General features: G+C 37.5%; 1 protein-coding gene across 2 annotated transcripts in view; it reads right to left on the reverse strand.

Annotated features, from left to right (window-relative positions):
* The window catches only part of AMPD3 (adenosine monophosphate deaminase 3), a 27088-nt gene that overhangs the window by 6537 nt on the left and 4080 nt on the right, over positions 1-16471 (reverse strand). For both annotated transcript variants that reach the window (XM_009994245.1, XM_009994246.1), the window contains exons 4-9: positions 14346-14565; positions 12018-12147; positions 3366-3560; positions 2996-3127; positions 1990-2153; positions 672-798 (exon numbers count right to left, since the gene is read on the reverse strand). In XM_009994245.1, coding sequence (XP_009992547.1) covers positions 672-798; positions 1990-2153; positions 2996-3127; positions 3366-3560; positions 12018-12147; positions 14346-14565 — 968 coding nt within the window. The remainder of the gene's footprint in view (positions 1-671; positions 799-1989; positions 2154-2995; positions 3128-3365; positions 3561-12017; positions 12148-14345; positions 14566-16471) is intronic.

Raw genomic sequence — 16471 nt, forward strand, 5'->3', positions numbered from 1 at the left:
CAGGAATAATGTCTTTTCTCAAAGGAAGTTTCATTAATTTTTTTCTTCTGAGGGAAATAGGAGGCCCAGGTGCACAAAAGCCTTCAGACTTCTGTGAAGGGCATAGGCCTGTAAGACTCCCTCAGATCCATTTTATAATCCCTTAAATTCATGCTTTCTTATTTGAAAAGCAGCTGAAGGTCAGAGAGCCCCAAGAAACCTCAGAGTTCTGATTTGGGACGTATTCAGAAATGTCTTTTTTAATCACATCCCAGCAGCTATATCCCCACCTCTCTCCTGAGTTCCATGAAGATCTACACAATGCTTCCTTTCAGTTGCCTCCTTTTTGGAGGCCAGTCCCAAAGACAAGCTCCAAGTACACATCCTGGATTACAATGTTCCCTCTGCACAAGAGTATGCCAACATTTTTTGGTCATCCTTTGTAGAGAGGATTACTGAGAGGATAAATAAACAGCTGTTGAGTTGTTTCAGAAGAAATAAATGGCAACTATTTGACAGCAGGACCTTACCCAGGCTTTTTGAACTTGTATGTCAGAGCTTTAAAACAGTAATACAAGTAATCCATAGAGGAAGGAGGTTTTTTTCGTGTCTGGAAACGGCTGTGGCCAAACAAAATTTATGACTGGCAGAGGATTCCTTTCACAAGAGACAGAAAATCCAAACACACTTACATATTTGAGGAAGAGGTGTAATTCTTTGTGGTCTTTGGGACTGATTGTTGCTTCAAACAAAGGTACAAAGATGTTCTCCAACATCTTCCCAAAACTAGGCAGAATATTTTTAGACCTAAATATGTCACTGAAGGGGAAAAAATATACACAGTTGTGACCATTCTTTAATCAGCTTATATTTTCCCTCCACTTTCATATCCTCTGTTATTTGTGTATATTCTACAGCTTCATTTCTACCAGGATTCAGAAATTCAAAGTTTATGTCAGAGAAGGGATAGTCTCTGTGCTCTGTTTCCTGCACTGCCTGCCATTCTGCTTCATACAGGCTCTGTGGGAACTCAAAAGTGCTCCTAAAATAGAGACAGTATGCAGGGGGAGATGCTGTCTCTAGAACAGTGACCCCTTCCATTACAGCAATCCTAGTACTAACTGGGGAGATAAGGAATTACCTGTCACGAAAGATTCTGTTTTCCAAGTTGTAACTACTCCAAATGGAAGTAGAATGTCCTGCTTAGTGATCCTCTCAGAAAAGAGGAACAGTACTTCAGTGTGTCATAAGTGCATGACTTAAAGTATTGACTCTGATGTGCACGTAAGAAAGTGCTATGTAAGAAATTAAAGGAGAGAAACTTTCTCCCTTATGAGAAACACGCTCTGGGGAATATACGCAACCACGACAGCTCCTTCTGTACTCATACTCCAACTATACACCATTTCAAAATGTGAAGCTCAGCTATAAAGGCTGACAAAATTATTGTGGGAGACCATATGACAACATACAGTGTTAGGAACAAAGAACCATTTAATAAAGTCCCAAAGGATCCTTAAAAAACTAAGAAAAACTGATACTGATTTAAGCTTGAAAGTCAGCAATCTGGGCTGCATTTCCATGTTCACTGTCATTTAGACAGCAATCTTGAGGAATTTTGATTGTAACAGTTTGACAGAGCATTTTCTGCTCCTTTATGGAATTCAAGAATTGACTTATTTTCATTACTAAATTGCATTTTAACTTGCCTTTGAATGTAGCTTGATCTCACCCTGTTGTAATTTTCAGTTTTATTATCGTCAGACTTAAAAATAATTCACAGCAGTTTTGAATAGCTTCATAAAGAGTAGATTGAAACCCCATCTCCTGTCTTCTACCCCCAGACTGTCAGAAAAATTACAGCAATGGTGAAGAATAAATTTCCCCAGCTGTTGCTTGTAAATAGAACTACAGGACAGCTCATAAACCATCTTAAAAATATCAAAAATTAAAACAAAATACTGATTTTAATTCAAACTATTAAATTAGCAAGAACTCCTGATTACTTACTAGATTCTCGGAACCTGAATTATCCAGCGCATATTAGGGGAATAAACTTTATGTTTAATGAACCATTTTGCCAAGTTCAGCCATTCATCTGGAGACCGTCCATAAATGGATAAGCGGGGTTCTGTGTACTGGTACTTACTTTCTTCTAGTTCACGGGCTACTTCCTAGTAAGTAATAAATATATTTGTTTTAATATGGACACTGAAGATCATTTACAGCTAGTATTATATTTATCATTGTATCTTTCTCAGACCAGACATAACTGTCATGTCACCCGTTAAAGATAAAGGGAATCTCTCATCTATAAATCTATTATTTTATTTCAGGCAGCTAAATATTCTACTAGCAAGCTATCTCAGATACCATTTGAGTATAGTTAACTGTAACAGCTAGATTTAGAGGACAATATTCTTATGCAATTATTACTAACATGTTTGTAAGACATATGTTTACAAATTGGTGACTCAGAATTATACTATTTAAACTGCAGTAAATGACCACATAAAATATGCAGGCCAATGAAGAATCTGCCCCAGAATCTGTGGCAGTAAGCCATTTCAAGACTATTAATTTTAGACAAGCACTTCTATACATGTAAGAGCTGATATCTCGTTCATAAAAACTGATTTTGTTGGAAGAAATTAATTTGAAGCCCATGCATACATGTGAAGAGACAGATCTACGTGGAGGCGCTTCCCTAGCTCATCCTTCCTAAGCAGCTACCACTAACCAACTACATCCTAGCAGAATGTTGAGACACTGAATTGGCCTTTGGCTGCTCTCCATTAGTTTGAAACAGCACACAACTCTGCTTTCAATGTCTACACATTTCTAAATCATACAATTCTTTAGAAAGCAGCATTGGCTGACTTAGCAGATGTCTGATGAATTGCCCAATACTTGGAATCACTTAACCATCATGTGAGCTCTAGACTGAATTATGACATCACAAATCTTTTACAAACCTTCATTTCTCTACAGCCTGAAAAGCTTGAAATTTATTTACCTTAACCATACGAGCAAAATATTCACCACCAATATAGTTCTCAGTTTTCAAATACAAGTCTCTCAGCTCACTGGCACCAACTGGATTGTACTTGGAATTGAATTTGTCAAATCGATGAAATGTTTGGCGACCCTGGGGGAGGAAAAAATCCCAAATAACTATGGTTATAAGTACACACAATAGTTTATAAATTAAATTGCCTAGCAATAAAATGCACAGAAAAGAAAAAGCCTATGCTAGCTTGCTTCAAACTATGAAAGTAATGCATGAATTCAAATTATCTTAAATAAGTTATCATCTAAAAACTGAAGACACCAGAATTTTACACCAAGAAAACAGTTCTTCTCTTTTGTTGTTTTACTAGACTTACTGCATGAACATCTAAAGAGTCTACAGTGAGGTCATAAGGGTCCATGTGAAGGCTTTCGAAGATTTGCTTTAAAGTCATCTTCTTGCCTTTTTTCTCTGCAACAATCCTGTTGGGCTCAGTTTGATAAGTGTGCTTAATAAACCTCAACAAGTGTTTCTGGTTCATGCAGGCAGCAGCATGGATATGAGTATCAACCTGAAAGGAAAAGAAGGTTAGTCATGTTCATCATCCATATACAGAAAGTTAAATCAGCAAAGTATCTATGTCAGTGACAACAATGACTAAAGCCTTTTAAAATATTCCTTAAGTAACAAATAGATTAGTGCCTAAGCAAGTAAAAATGTTTCAGAACCATAAGATTTTGGGGTTTGATTAATCATTCAAATAAGCAAAATTAAAGTATCCCCCCATTAATTGTTTCCTATTTAAATCAGAACATTTTCAACAAGATGCATTTTAAGCGCCAAACAGAACCTGGGGTCAGATTAAATTTGGTATTTCCCTAAAGGACACTCTGATTCTTTAGTATCTTTCTATTTCACCCATGAATCGATGATGCATTTCTAGTTATAAACTGTAGTTAAAACCATCCTCTCTGACTTTGATAACCTTGAGTTCTCAGGTATTGCGAAAAGCAAAAGTAATTTTTGTATTTCAACCACATGAGATTCACCAGAACTGCAAAATGTATATAAAAGAAATTTTGTCATGTTTTTTTCCAAGTTTAATTGTAATACAGCAACTCATAATGCTGACAGATCTTTCATTTTCTTCAGATCTCCTCCTAAGGAAGTGCAGGCTCCACAGAAGGGCTGGGAGTACTCCTTCCATTATTTTTTTTTTAAACTGACAAGAACCAAATGGTTTTCACAGGTATACTTTTATTATTTTGCTCAGAAGCTTGCACTGCTGTTTGAGCAGCCTGTATTAAAACACCATCCAAAGAAAAAACTAATGACATCTGGGGGGTTGTTTGTTGATTTAAGTAATCCCTTGAGAGTGTGTAACTCCTGAGGTGCCTCCAGCAGGTATGTAAAATTAATCTGTTGCAGTTCCTTGCAGTCAAGGGTTTATTATCTTAACTACACCACTAAAGAATAGAAGAAAATCAGGTGTATTCTCCAACTTCTTCTCTTTTGAGGAGGCAGGTAATGCTAATTGCAGTTCCTAAGGACCAAGTACCTGAAAGGGAAGAACAGGGCCTAGCTAGCATAAGGGTGTTAAGGAATCTAGTAGCAAAGCAACAGAGTGTGTGGAGAAGCAGAGCTGCTGCTCCAGGGTCCATTTGCTTTCAATTTCCTTGAGAAATTCTGACTGAGCAACAAAAAGCCTGATGCGCATCCTAGGCAAAACAATGTCATTATACTACCAACAAATTCCTGTAAATTTAAAACCAAAACAAACAAATCACTGTTCTGATTAGATTTCACAGTTGACACATAATAAGTGCAAGCGCCCTGGGGACAGCCTGACTGACTTCAAGTCCAGACTGCCAAAACCTACCAGAAGCAGTTTCAGCTCACCCAGAAGCTGCAGTGCTGCAGCTTGTCTGCTAAGCTTCCCTTTTTCTCCAGCCCAGGCCCTACCTGGACACAGATGGCCATGAGCACAGGGATGCGGTCAGAAGCCACTGCCAAATTTCACTATTTCTAATATCTGCCTTGAGCACCAACTGCCTGGTACTGGAGACAAGGCTTCCAAGATCAGCTGGCAGAATGGTTCTGCAGGAGCAGGAAGCAATGCAATCAGTTTGTAATAGAAGTTTCAAGATTGATGTATAATAGGGACAGAATGGTTCAGATAATAAGCCTAATACTGTCTTACATATTTGGCAGGACATTGTTTAGAATCACTGTAAGTAACACTTTACCATGAAGCCTTATGTGAAACTGTAGTGGAAAGGGCTGCTCTAGATCCTCATACAGAGTAAGAAAGGAAATTCAAAGCAGAAATAAACACCAATCTTGCTTCTGCACAACACTGATAATGCAGCTGTCAGAATGCAATTAGTTTTGCTGTCTACATTTAAAGGTTTAAAAAAAAATAAAAATACTGACAATATTCCCAAGAAATGTCACAAAAGGAACTAGAAGCTGTAAACCCTACACTCTTAAGTGATTATAAAAATGAAATTTTTTTGGCTTTCAAGGTGAGATTTGAGAGTTAATTTGATCAACTCTGTACAGGTATTTGTACATTGAAAAAAGGCCATGAGGCAGAGAGGGGGCTTTTCAATCTCAACCAATGATGTAACAAGATCCAAAGGTTGGATGCTGCCATTAGGTACTTACTACATTGGAATAGTTTTAACCCACTGCACTGTGCTGTTTAAAATGCAAGTAACTAGCATTCCCAGGGACACACTCCCAACAAGAGCTGTGTGCAGGAAGTCAAACTAGAATTAATTTCCAGATAAACCAGCTATAAGGAGTCACTGAACCTACATCTTTGCAAGGACTCTCATCCTGGACTGCAAACATGGACACCTAAAGTGTGAGACCACTGTGTTCCCCTGTGCATGGTGACTATGTCTGCAGCTTTCATATTCCAACAGATGTAGCTGACATCCTGATCTGCTTTTAAGAACCAGGAGGAAACAGATCACAGAGCACCTCAGTAAGTAACAGCCATACTCCTGCAAGGTAAACTTCAGCTCATGCTATGACATATACCCACAGAAATGCCATTGTTTTACTTAGCACATGGAGTAATTTAATTTGCAGTTATACAGAAGCTGTTGCAGCCTTCTAAGGGTAAATCTGTCTTCATGTGAATGTTAATAGCATAACTAAAGACCAGGATATAAACTGAATCGTAAACATTAACATTTAATTGTTAATCACTCCTTAGTTCAAATGTGCTAGACTCTTTAAAGCTAAATGAAAAAGCAAGAAACATATTACTGTCTCAAAGTACACAACATGAAGTACATTACTAATGCACAGTAAGCAATACTGTGTCTAAAATAGTAAAAACCAGCTCCACTTAACATATTATTACACTCATCATAGTATTTGTATAGACATTTGAACCCAAGTGCACTACATATATGGTTACTCAGCTTAATAAATGTCTTCTGTTTTAGAAACAAATATTGTTTACTATGAACTCTTCATGGACCAGTGAAATACTATAAACTACTAGGCTTGGTCAACTTACACGGCAGAGCAAAACAACAAATTAATAGATACCCTGTAAGCTTTAAACATTCAGGAAAAGCAAGTCATAAACATAGAGATATAGGGAACCTAAATAAGTGTAATTTATTGAATTTCAGAATGCACTAGTTCCAGTGGTGACTCAGCTACTGCAATTAAAAGAGTCTTGAAAAAACCCCAAACAAACAAAACAATTCCTCTTTATTTAAATCAACATGAATTCACTACTGTTCAGAGGGCAAGGATGGAAAGCAAGGAGACATTTTGTTTCTTTTGTTTGCATGTATGCAAGGATCACATGACACAGTAGTAATCACATTTCTTCTAAAGTCCTGCTTCCCTTTGAGAAGTAATTGTCCTAAGTGTGCTTCTGCAATCCAGTAACTCCCATGAAATCTGTTCCAGTCCCCCCAAGCATATCACGTGTAGCTCTATAGCTGAGCTAACCACATCAGGCTTATTAACTTAGAACCAAGATTTTCCTTTTTTTTTTTTTTTTTCCCTGCCTCCTCCCTATATATGTATTTATTTTCCAAGAGTAAAAAAACTTCCTGGAGTCTTTTTAATGCTTTTTACAGAGACTATGCAGTGTTTTAGCACTACCTTTTTAAACTACCCGATGTATTTTGACCTTGAGGTAAGTAGCAACTTAGGAACAACAAAAGTATTCTACAATATCGCACAGCTTTTTCTTCATTGTTTTTTAGAAGCAATGCAATTTTTTGGAAGGTTGTAACAACTTGAGCTTTGATGTACCCTAGCACATAATTAATACATGTGCATGTTTCTGTGCATTTTCACAACTGAGGATGCATTCCTATCTTAAGTGAAGCACCTAAACAAAGAATCCTTAGACATGGCTTCTATGATCTGATTTGGTTAGGGATAATATTGTTGTTGTTATCAATGTTATCACACTAACAAATTGTTACTAATTTAATTTTTATTTATTATGAAAGGCATCCACTAAAAGAATTTGAACGCATATAAGGACGACAGATGACCCCTTTGCCTCTTCCGTTCCCCCCAAAAAAGACAAATGCTGTCTTTTTTTAAGGTGTTATTATTCAGTTTTTAAAAAAAATACATTAAGTAAGATGAGGCTTTTCTGGGACATAGGTGACAGGCCCCTACCATATGGTATATTTGCTTCTATTTGCAAACATTCTGTTTGTGTTTCCAAATTTAGAAATTTACAATACCACTCCAGCCCAGTTTCCCCTTGATGGAAAAAGCTTTGGCTACATGCCCTTAGCCAAATTTCCTGTAGCAATTCTTACTCTCCCCTCCCCCCAGGAGGAAAACTTTTACTCAAGGTCACATTAATCTTCAACTAAAAGAAGAAACACCATGACTAACAGAAGCCTATCTTAGAACAAGTAATACATCTTCAGTGAACCCACCTTTTTAACAAATGGGAGAAATGGTTAATACACGTTCCCTTCATTCCTTTAATTCTACCATCTCATTCAAGCAGTGGTGGACATCAGGTGTCTTGCAATTAAAGGATGGCAGAACTCCCTTCACTCAGCAGTTCTCAGTGCAGTGAAGTCAACAGGTTTTCCTCTGCACTTCCTCTGTTCAAACAAGCTTTTTCCCCTCCTTATTACCTGACCACCCACACCATTCTGCCTGCAGGCTTTGTGAATTACGTGCTTTTTCTTCTCAGTCAAGATGGTTACATCTGCCTGTAGCTTAGAGCTTGAAGGAGTTCCCATTGCCCTCCAAATCATGTCTCACCAGCACCAGCTTCCCTAAGTCACTCTGCCTCCCTCATCTTTCTGCATTGCTCCTTGTACCTTCCACTCTTTCTCAAACCTCCACAAAACATCTATCTCAGATCTATTTTATGGATGCTTATCTGTGTGTATCAGAAACAGTGTTGCACTGAATTAGGCATATGCTCTAGATTCAGAGTGTTAAGTGATAAATTCAGCAAAACAAATGCCCAAGGGCAGCACTTTTAATGATACTGAACTTTTCCAGTGCCTATATCAGTAGCATCCACAGCTGCAAACTAATTTTCTGAACACATGCACTTTAGCTCATAAATATGCCTACCCCAGTAGCTATGAGCTTCATGAACTTTACACTGAATCCCCTGCAGCCTTTACCTCAATATTGAATCGAAAGGAAATTATTCCACATCCCACTGCTGGACTCCCTGCTCACCAATACAGAATCACAGAATTATCAAGGTTGGAAAAGAACTTCAAGATCATCAAGGCCAACCATCTGCCCTGCTACCCCTACCACTAAACCATCTCCTGAAAATACAGCATCTACCTGTTTTTAGAACACCTCCAGGGACAGTGCCTCCACCACCTCCCTGGGCAGCCTGTTCCAATGCCTCACCACTCTTTCTGTGAAGAAATTTTTCCTAATATCTAATCTGAACCTCCTCTGGTGCAACTTGACCCCATTTCCTCTTGTCCTATTGCTGGTCATTAGGGAGAAGAGGCCAACACCCACTGATATTTTTTCATGTTTAGAAAATAACAAAGTTATTTGCAGTGAAAGACACCTGCCAGTGCAGCACACAGATACACTTCATAAAAGTAGCAAATACACTTTAGGTAAACAAATATTTTGGCTTCACCTTTAGAAAAAATTCTTCAATAGGCAACAACCTCCTTCCTAGCAAGAACAATAGAGAAAAAACAAAGTTCTAATAACAAGAACAGCTCCAAGAAAGCACAGTAACTATCTCCTGCAATTAGCAACATTTTGATACAAGAAAATAATACTCAGGTGTGGGTCCTTTAGTTTGAAGGTGTATTTCAGCTAAAAAAAAAACAACCAAGAACTATCAGCCATGAATTATCTGAGGCTCTTGGGCACAGGTATCTGTTCTGAAGATCCACATACAAAACGTAACATACTTGCTTTGGAAGGGAAGACACCTTCGTGCCAGAAGGGTAAAACTCCTGAATTTGTGTGCTGTAGAGCTAAACTCTCAGTACTTGATTTCATCCTTAATGCCAACAACTCCAGAGTCATGTGGAGAATCAGTGTTAACTGCACTTCACATTAGCTGGAGAACGGGGCAAAGCCCTGCTGATGACAGACTCAAGAGTCTTCTCTAAAGTTAGAGCTCTCCTACACAGACAGTTGTCCACCTCCTGTGGGAAGCCAAGTGGAGCCACATTGTCTTACCACCTGTGGATTCCTGTCTACATAAATACTCATCTGTTTACTAAAGGCCAATTTTCCAGTTCCAGCCTGATGAGTGCAAAACATACCTTTGGTTGCATTCTGGTAAAGTCCAATACATTGGACTTAAACATTTCCCTTATTTAATTGATTTATCTTGGGATTTATTAAATAGATGAGCTTACTGAAGGAGGAGAACTATTGAACCAGGAAAAAAAGAGAGGGAGGGGGAAGGGATATACTATGACCACAAAAAAAACCAACCAACCAAACAAACAAAAAAAACCCACCAGTAACCTTTGACTGTCATGCCAAAGAATAATGCTGGCCAGCTTTCTACTGTACCTTTCTAAATGCAGTAATACATGTTCACTGATTCACCTTGCCATTACATTCATAACTCTCTTAATTTTGGCATTTTCCATCAGTTACTTTGGCTTTTTTATATAAGAAAACAGATTGTACCAGGATCACCACACTAGCACCTGAGAGATGTAAGAAACAACTTCAATAAAAGCTTTTTTAGCAGCTGAATTTCAAATTACAGATCCAAACATTACTTAAGTTAGCAAGATATAGAAAAAATAAGATTATTTGAGGACTTAACGGAACTATATCTACAATGGCATTTACTTTCCATAGAGAGTGCTTCATAAGAATACTACTTGTAAGCTTGCTTCATAAAAATGCTACTTCAAGAAAGACTAACTCTGTGTTAAAGGAATAACTAGCAGTCGGAGCAGTCTCTGCCAGAGAAGAGCAAGCTTGTTCCTGCTCTCTTGAATGTGGGTATTGCCAGAGGGGAAGTGATGCATTTTGTGCTTTTGAACAACATGAATCCATTTGTAGACTGGCTTATTTAATAGTAGATAATTATAAAATAATTAAGATATGGCCAGAGACATAAAATGTTTGCTTTTAAATCAAAAGCTGAACTTAGCAAGCACAATCCTGTTAAGTACAGCTTCTCAGTAATCAAACTGATTGTCTAGGCAGTTACCTGATCCACACCTCTCTTTCACAACTCTCAGTCACTCTTTATTATTAACATCTGTCAGCTTGTAAAGTGTTTTACCTGAACGTGGCATGGAGTAAATATCTTATCCAGGGTTATGTGAGAAAACTCAGGAATCAGCTCTGCCACTTGAGTCCTGCTTGAGCAAATTAGCTAATAGATCCTCCCATCCATACACTTAACAGGTAAAAGTGTGAAATTACTTAGACTTTACCTAATAATTTATATCCTTCCAGCCTTGTGGCAGTCAGGGGTGCATTCATCAAGCACTTTTGTTTTAGCAGATTGTGTATTTACAGTTTATCACCACAACATTCAGTGGCCAGTACACTGGACACTACAGGGAAAAGCCCTAAGGACTTTTTGATGTACTAGCAAACCAAAATATAACACGAAGGATTCAAGTACTAATCTAAAACCTGAAGTTATAAAGTAAGGACAACCTCCTTCCAGCTGCATATAGAAACAACGCAAAGTGGACCTAAGCGCTCAACAACACCAGCCACAATTACTGCTTTGTGAAGAAATCCCACTTATCAAACTGAAGCATTATCTCTCCAGTAGCTTCCTCTTAACTTCACGGACAGAAAGCAGCAAAACACTGTTGCTTCCATGCTCTGAAGAGAATGCAGCTACCTCGGATGTGAATATGCCAGGAAATTGTATCAGCTCTGTGATTCCCCTACCAGTCTTCTAATTACATCCCAGTTTATCTCAGAGGCAACTAATAATATAACTCAAATAATCATCTTTACATTTAATATTTCACAGGCATCTTTACCAGATATAAACGGCAGCATGAACCCTCAGTTCAATTTCTGTGGGAGATCTTTTTTCTTTTGACATGTACTTAAACACGTGTCTTCAATATGAAGTGATAGTTTTATTCAAAACCTAGACAGCTGTTCCTACTACAGTCTAGTATGACTTACCTAGATGAAAGCAAGAAAATGCAATTGACTGTCTGAATATGAATTAATTTAAATTAATTAAAACTCCATGTGGATATTCTTATTCATAATCCAAGCAAGCTTCACTTGATTAACTTTTTCACTCCTTTAATGCAATCTATATACAATTAAGCCCCTTTGATTCTGAATAAGTAAACAGATAAGTTTAGCATAATCCATTTAACCCACCTACGTTCAAGTTAATTTTCCTGAAGTGTTCCCATATAGGAAAATTTCGATATTCTCAAAATAACAATTTAATTGGCTGGTATGCACACCCTACTTCATGTGTATCATCTACATCTCACAGACAAAAGCAAAATCACTGGAACTCCTACCAAAAACAATACATGCCTTTAACCCTTTTCACACTTACCTTTCTCACATTATAGAAGTCTCGATGGGGATTACTCTTTAGTTCTTTAAATTCTGACATTTCATTTAACATCTCATGCAAACTAAATTTCGATTCTAAAAAGTTAAGCCTCCGATGACAATATGTTTTTCTGTAAAAGAAAAGGCAAAAATTAATTGTAATTTACAATGGTTTCTGCTTCAAGTTCAGAATTAACCTCAAAGTAAAAACAAGTAATTTTTTTTATGAAGACCAAGACAAATCCATTCTTCTTATCCTACTGGTTAACCAATATACAAGTCAACATCCAGTATGTTTTCAGGCCAAAGGTATTAGTGAAGCCTCAAACAGAACTCTAAATAACTGTGTTATGTCCTCTAAGTTGTCAAGATATTGTTATCACCATATCTGTGCATAAACTGCAGTTCTTTTAGTAATGAGGACCAGATAAACCATAAAACCTATGACAAAAGGTGATGTCAATTGCTACTACTCTGAAAATATAACTCCAGTAGAAGAGATCACTTTATATATAAAAGAATCAACCTCTAATCCAGACATACTCACTATGGAAGTTTGTTTTTTTTTTATTCCCTGAAGTTTATTTGCTTTTTCAATGCAAATATAAGCAGCCAAAATAAGATCCAATATACTTTCATTTCTTATGCCTTAAAAACACATCCTGTGTAGGAATACTTTTTTTTCTAAAATAATTTCTTCTGCTTTTCTTAGAAAGGACACACTTTTTTGTTCCTGCTTGCTTTACTCCTGTCTTCACTGTCATCTTCTGTTATGTTTCTTATTCTATTTTTAACCAATGACATGTTTTTTTCTCTTCACCATCTGTTAATTCTTAGCAAATCTACAATACTCTGTAGCATTATTAATGTAATAGCTTTCTTTTTTTCTGTTTTATTGTTGACAATCTCTCCTCAATGGAACACAAATCCCATAATGGATTTGAAAGTCCAAACACAGTCTCACTGTATCTGATACTGATCAAGACCTCTTTGCCCATTGCAGGAAGTGTTTGTTGGGTTATGCTATTATTCAAGAAACTGGAGGACTGAGGAGTAGGGGTTAGGTTCCACCAGTAAGCACATTGAAGATTAAAGAACAGTGGGTTCCTGATGTCAAAGCAGCCCCATGTGTGATAGACCTAACTGACAGGAAACCACTTGCTGCAAATAAGGAAACAGTATCATATGAAGAGCTTATGCAACAGGATTACTGAAAATAATTTTTCCTTTTGGTTTGTGTGCATTACCAGGGACTGTGAATCAGCCTGCAAAAGCTTACTATGAAGAAGTGAAAGGAACAGATCAGAGAATGCTTTGGGCTGGAAGGGACCTTTCAAGGTCACCTAATCCAACTCCCCCGCCTTAGCCAGGGACACCTTCCACTAGACCAGGTTGCTCAGAGCCTGATCCAGCCTGGTCTTGAACACTTCTAGGAACTGCTCAAACAAGCAGCATACTCAGGCTAGCTTTGATTTGCAGGAGGAGCACTGGTAATGCTGGTGGAAGGACTGGCTGCTGCTCTTAGGAAAATGCTTTAGGAAATGGGACAGTTCTGTTCAGCCCATTCACTATCAATGCACAAGGCAGACATGCTGCAGGTGTCACACTGTAAATTATGATTTCTCTGGCAGTCAGGGCAAATAGTTCAGAAGAAGAGTCCAGATTCCTGCTCTGCACCATCCTAGTGTGGATCCTTCTCCTTCCCTAGTGTTGGGACCAGGAGAAACCTTGATGTTTCAAATCCTCAGCTGGGAAGTAAACTTAAACCTGGAGGCACATGCTTTCATTATGCATTGGGAAGAGACACTTTTGTCATGAGTGTGTCAGTGACTGTACTAGAGTTGTTTTATTACTAGTTTTTAGAGATTTGATCATTCTGGGAAATTTTAGATCTATTTTGAGTATTTATGTAGCTGAGCTATTCTGTATACTCTACATGTGCAGGATTTCTCTTCATGTAGCAAGAGTCGAGCAAAGCTGAAGGAATTCCAGAAAACTGTTCAAAAACCTCAAATTCAGCATAGGCCAAAACAAAATAAGAAAGGTGAAGTTCAAGTTTCAGTTCCCATGCCTCGTTTAAGTCAGATCTTATTTGACTGGGAATATTTGGCCAATTTCTTGCTCTTCTGTTAACTGCTTCTCATTTTGCCATTAAATATAGGTGTATGTGGTTGTTCTTTTAAGTCTTTGTGTGATCAATAATGCTTCAAAAGTGCAAAATAAAACATTACTGTAGAATGAGTACATTAAGGAATTAAATATCACAAAAGCCAGAAGTACTAAACTAAAGGCAGCAGCCTGAAGGGGCAGAGAAGCAAGAGAAACATACGTTGGACCATCTGCAATTAGAGCAAGAACATGACTCAGGTCAAGGGTATAGGTCTCCAGGTCAGGATATGGCAGACTCCGAGGCTCATTGAGTTCCATCATTTCTTTGTTATCATAAACAAAAGGAATGCCACCTTTTATCTTGATAACATAATCCAAATTGTCTGGAGCATCTTCAAGATTGTAAGGATCTTCATTTTCTTCTGGGGGTGAATGGAAATCTGGAAAAAAATTTACATTACATTTAGAATTAACTTACACAAAAGGCAAAACAATTACAAAAAGAACTTTCTGCCTCTGTAATACTTCATTTCTAACAAATCTTAATACTTTCATTAAAATCACATTTTTGGTTATTATAAAAGACCTGTTGTTACAAGACAGCTTTATTCTGACAGACTTTAACTGCACTCCCCCTCTAAGCTAAGCACCTACCTTAATGCAAATATTATACATTATTAAAGTTCTCTGACCTAATGTATTAATAGATTTAATACTATTCTTTATTAATGTATGATGCCACAAGTTTCAAAATAAGTTTCCAGAAGTATTTAAATTAGGATGGTTGAAAGTCCTGAACAGTAAAGTAAGTTTTTAACAGTTGAGAGTTCTGAACAATGAAGCAGTTGTTGATCTCATACCCACCTTCATTATTTTCTCTTTACCTTCTGACTCACTATAGTAATTCTGGAAGTTTGTATTTAAGCCCACAGTAACACAGCTGTTCTCAGATTGAAACATCAGTCAGAAAAGAACGGGCTGTGCCTTTTTCACCTCTGCCCTTCCCACAACCCAATGAGCTCAACTAGTGCACACACACTAGGACTGTTTCCTCTTTCTCTGAATCACTGAATACACTTCACTCATGGTACAACACAAAATAATTTAAGACTCAGTATTTATCACTCTGACCAAGGTACTAGTTACTTGTAGCCCTTCGGGGGCAGGGGGTGGGGGGTTGTTTGGTTTTGTTGTGTTTCGATTGAGGGGAGTTTTTTGTTTGTTTGCATTTTGTTGGCTTTTTAAAAAAAGCCAACTTCTCTGCACTGAGAAGTGCAGAAGCCAGAGGCAGTAATCACACAACTCTCGTTTTCCCCTTGGCCTTCTGATCACAACCAATATCAAAATGCACCAGAAGCACAGTTGGGATTTGTTCAGTAGAGTTTTGCAATCCTTTTACAAAATTATAATTATTTTTTTCTGAGAATCAAGTAAACACGTATTTCTGCGAGATTCCCCTTATGTGAACACTATTATCACTCATAATTGTGATAAATATTCACAGCTTCTTCTACAATATCTTATCAATGCAACTAGCACAAATTAAGTGTCTCAACTACATTTATGTCAACTGAACCACATTCTTTAGCTGAGTCTTATCACTGAGATTTATTTTTCTGCCCATTGAGTTAAGCCAAGATAGAAAAGTAATTAACCAGTCCTTTTATTAACCTAGAGCACCTGAATGTATGTTACAAACTGATATCACTCTTATCTCTAATATTCCTAACTATCCAGCTCAAACTTGTGCTAATGAAGACATGGGGTAATGAGTTTCTATTGTTTATGTTGTAAGTGTAAAATCCTAATTATAAAAGTTATTAGAATTGATAATAGCTTGGAAATATCTCCCTAGCAGCTGCGGCAAAACATCTTTCCTCTCCTGAACATTCAGTAAGCATACTGTCCTCATTACAGTCTTTGTGTATAATAAATGCTTGAAAACATGTTAATTCACCCTCTTTCAACCACTGAGGGAGAGGGTAATTGATTTAAAATGTCGCTGAGAGTGGCTGAGAATACACTGCCAACAATACAGCCACATACACAGCAGCACATTTAATGCACAAGTAAAGCTTTCAAGACATGACCCACCAAAAAGACAAATATAATTTGTGATACATATAGTGGGGAATATGTTCAACCTAGTAAGTCCTGTTGAGAGAACAGTTTATTAACCTAGGCAGAATGCCCAACAAGTATGACTACATAACTTCCAGTCTTGACCTGGTAAGTGTACCATGCCTGGGAAATTACTGACTCAGGGCTTGTTAACTAGCACATCTCAATTTACAATGTAGATGAGCTCATAATCCCTTTTATTTCAGTGTGCCAACATCAGCAGGA

Source organism: Chaetura pelagica, unplaced genomic scaffold, assembly GCF_000747805.2.
Source record: "Chaetura pelagica isolate M959 unplaced genomic scaffold, ChaPel_1.0 scaffold153, whole genome shotgun sequence".
In the NCBI taxonomy this organism is placed as follows: domain Eukaryota; kingdom Metazoa; phylum Chordata; class Aves; order Apodiformes; family Apodidae; genus Chaetura; species Chaetura pelagica.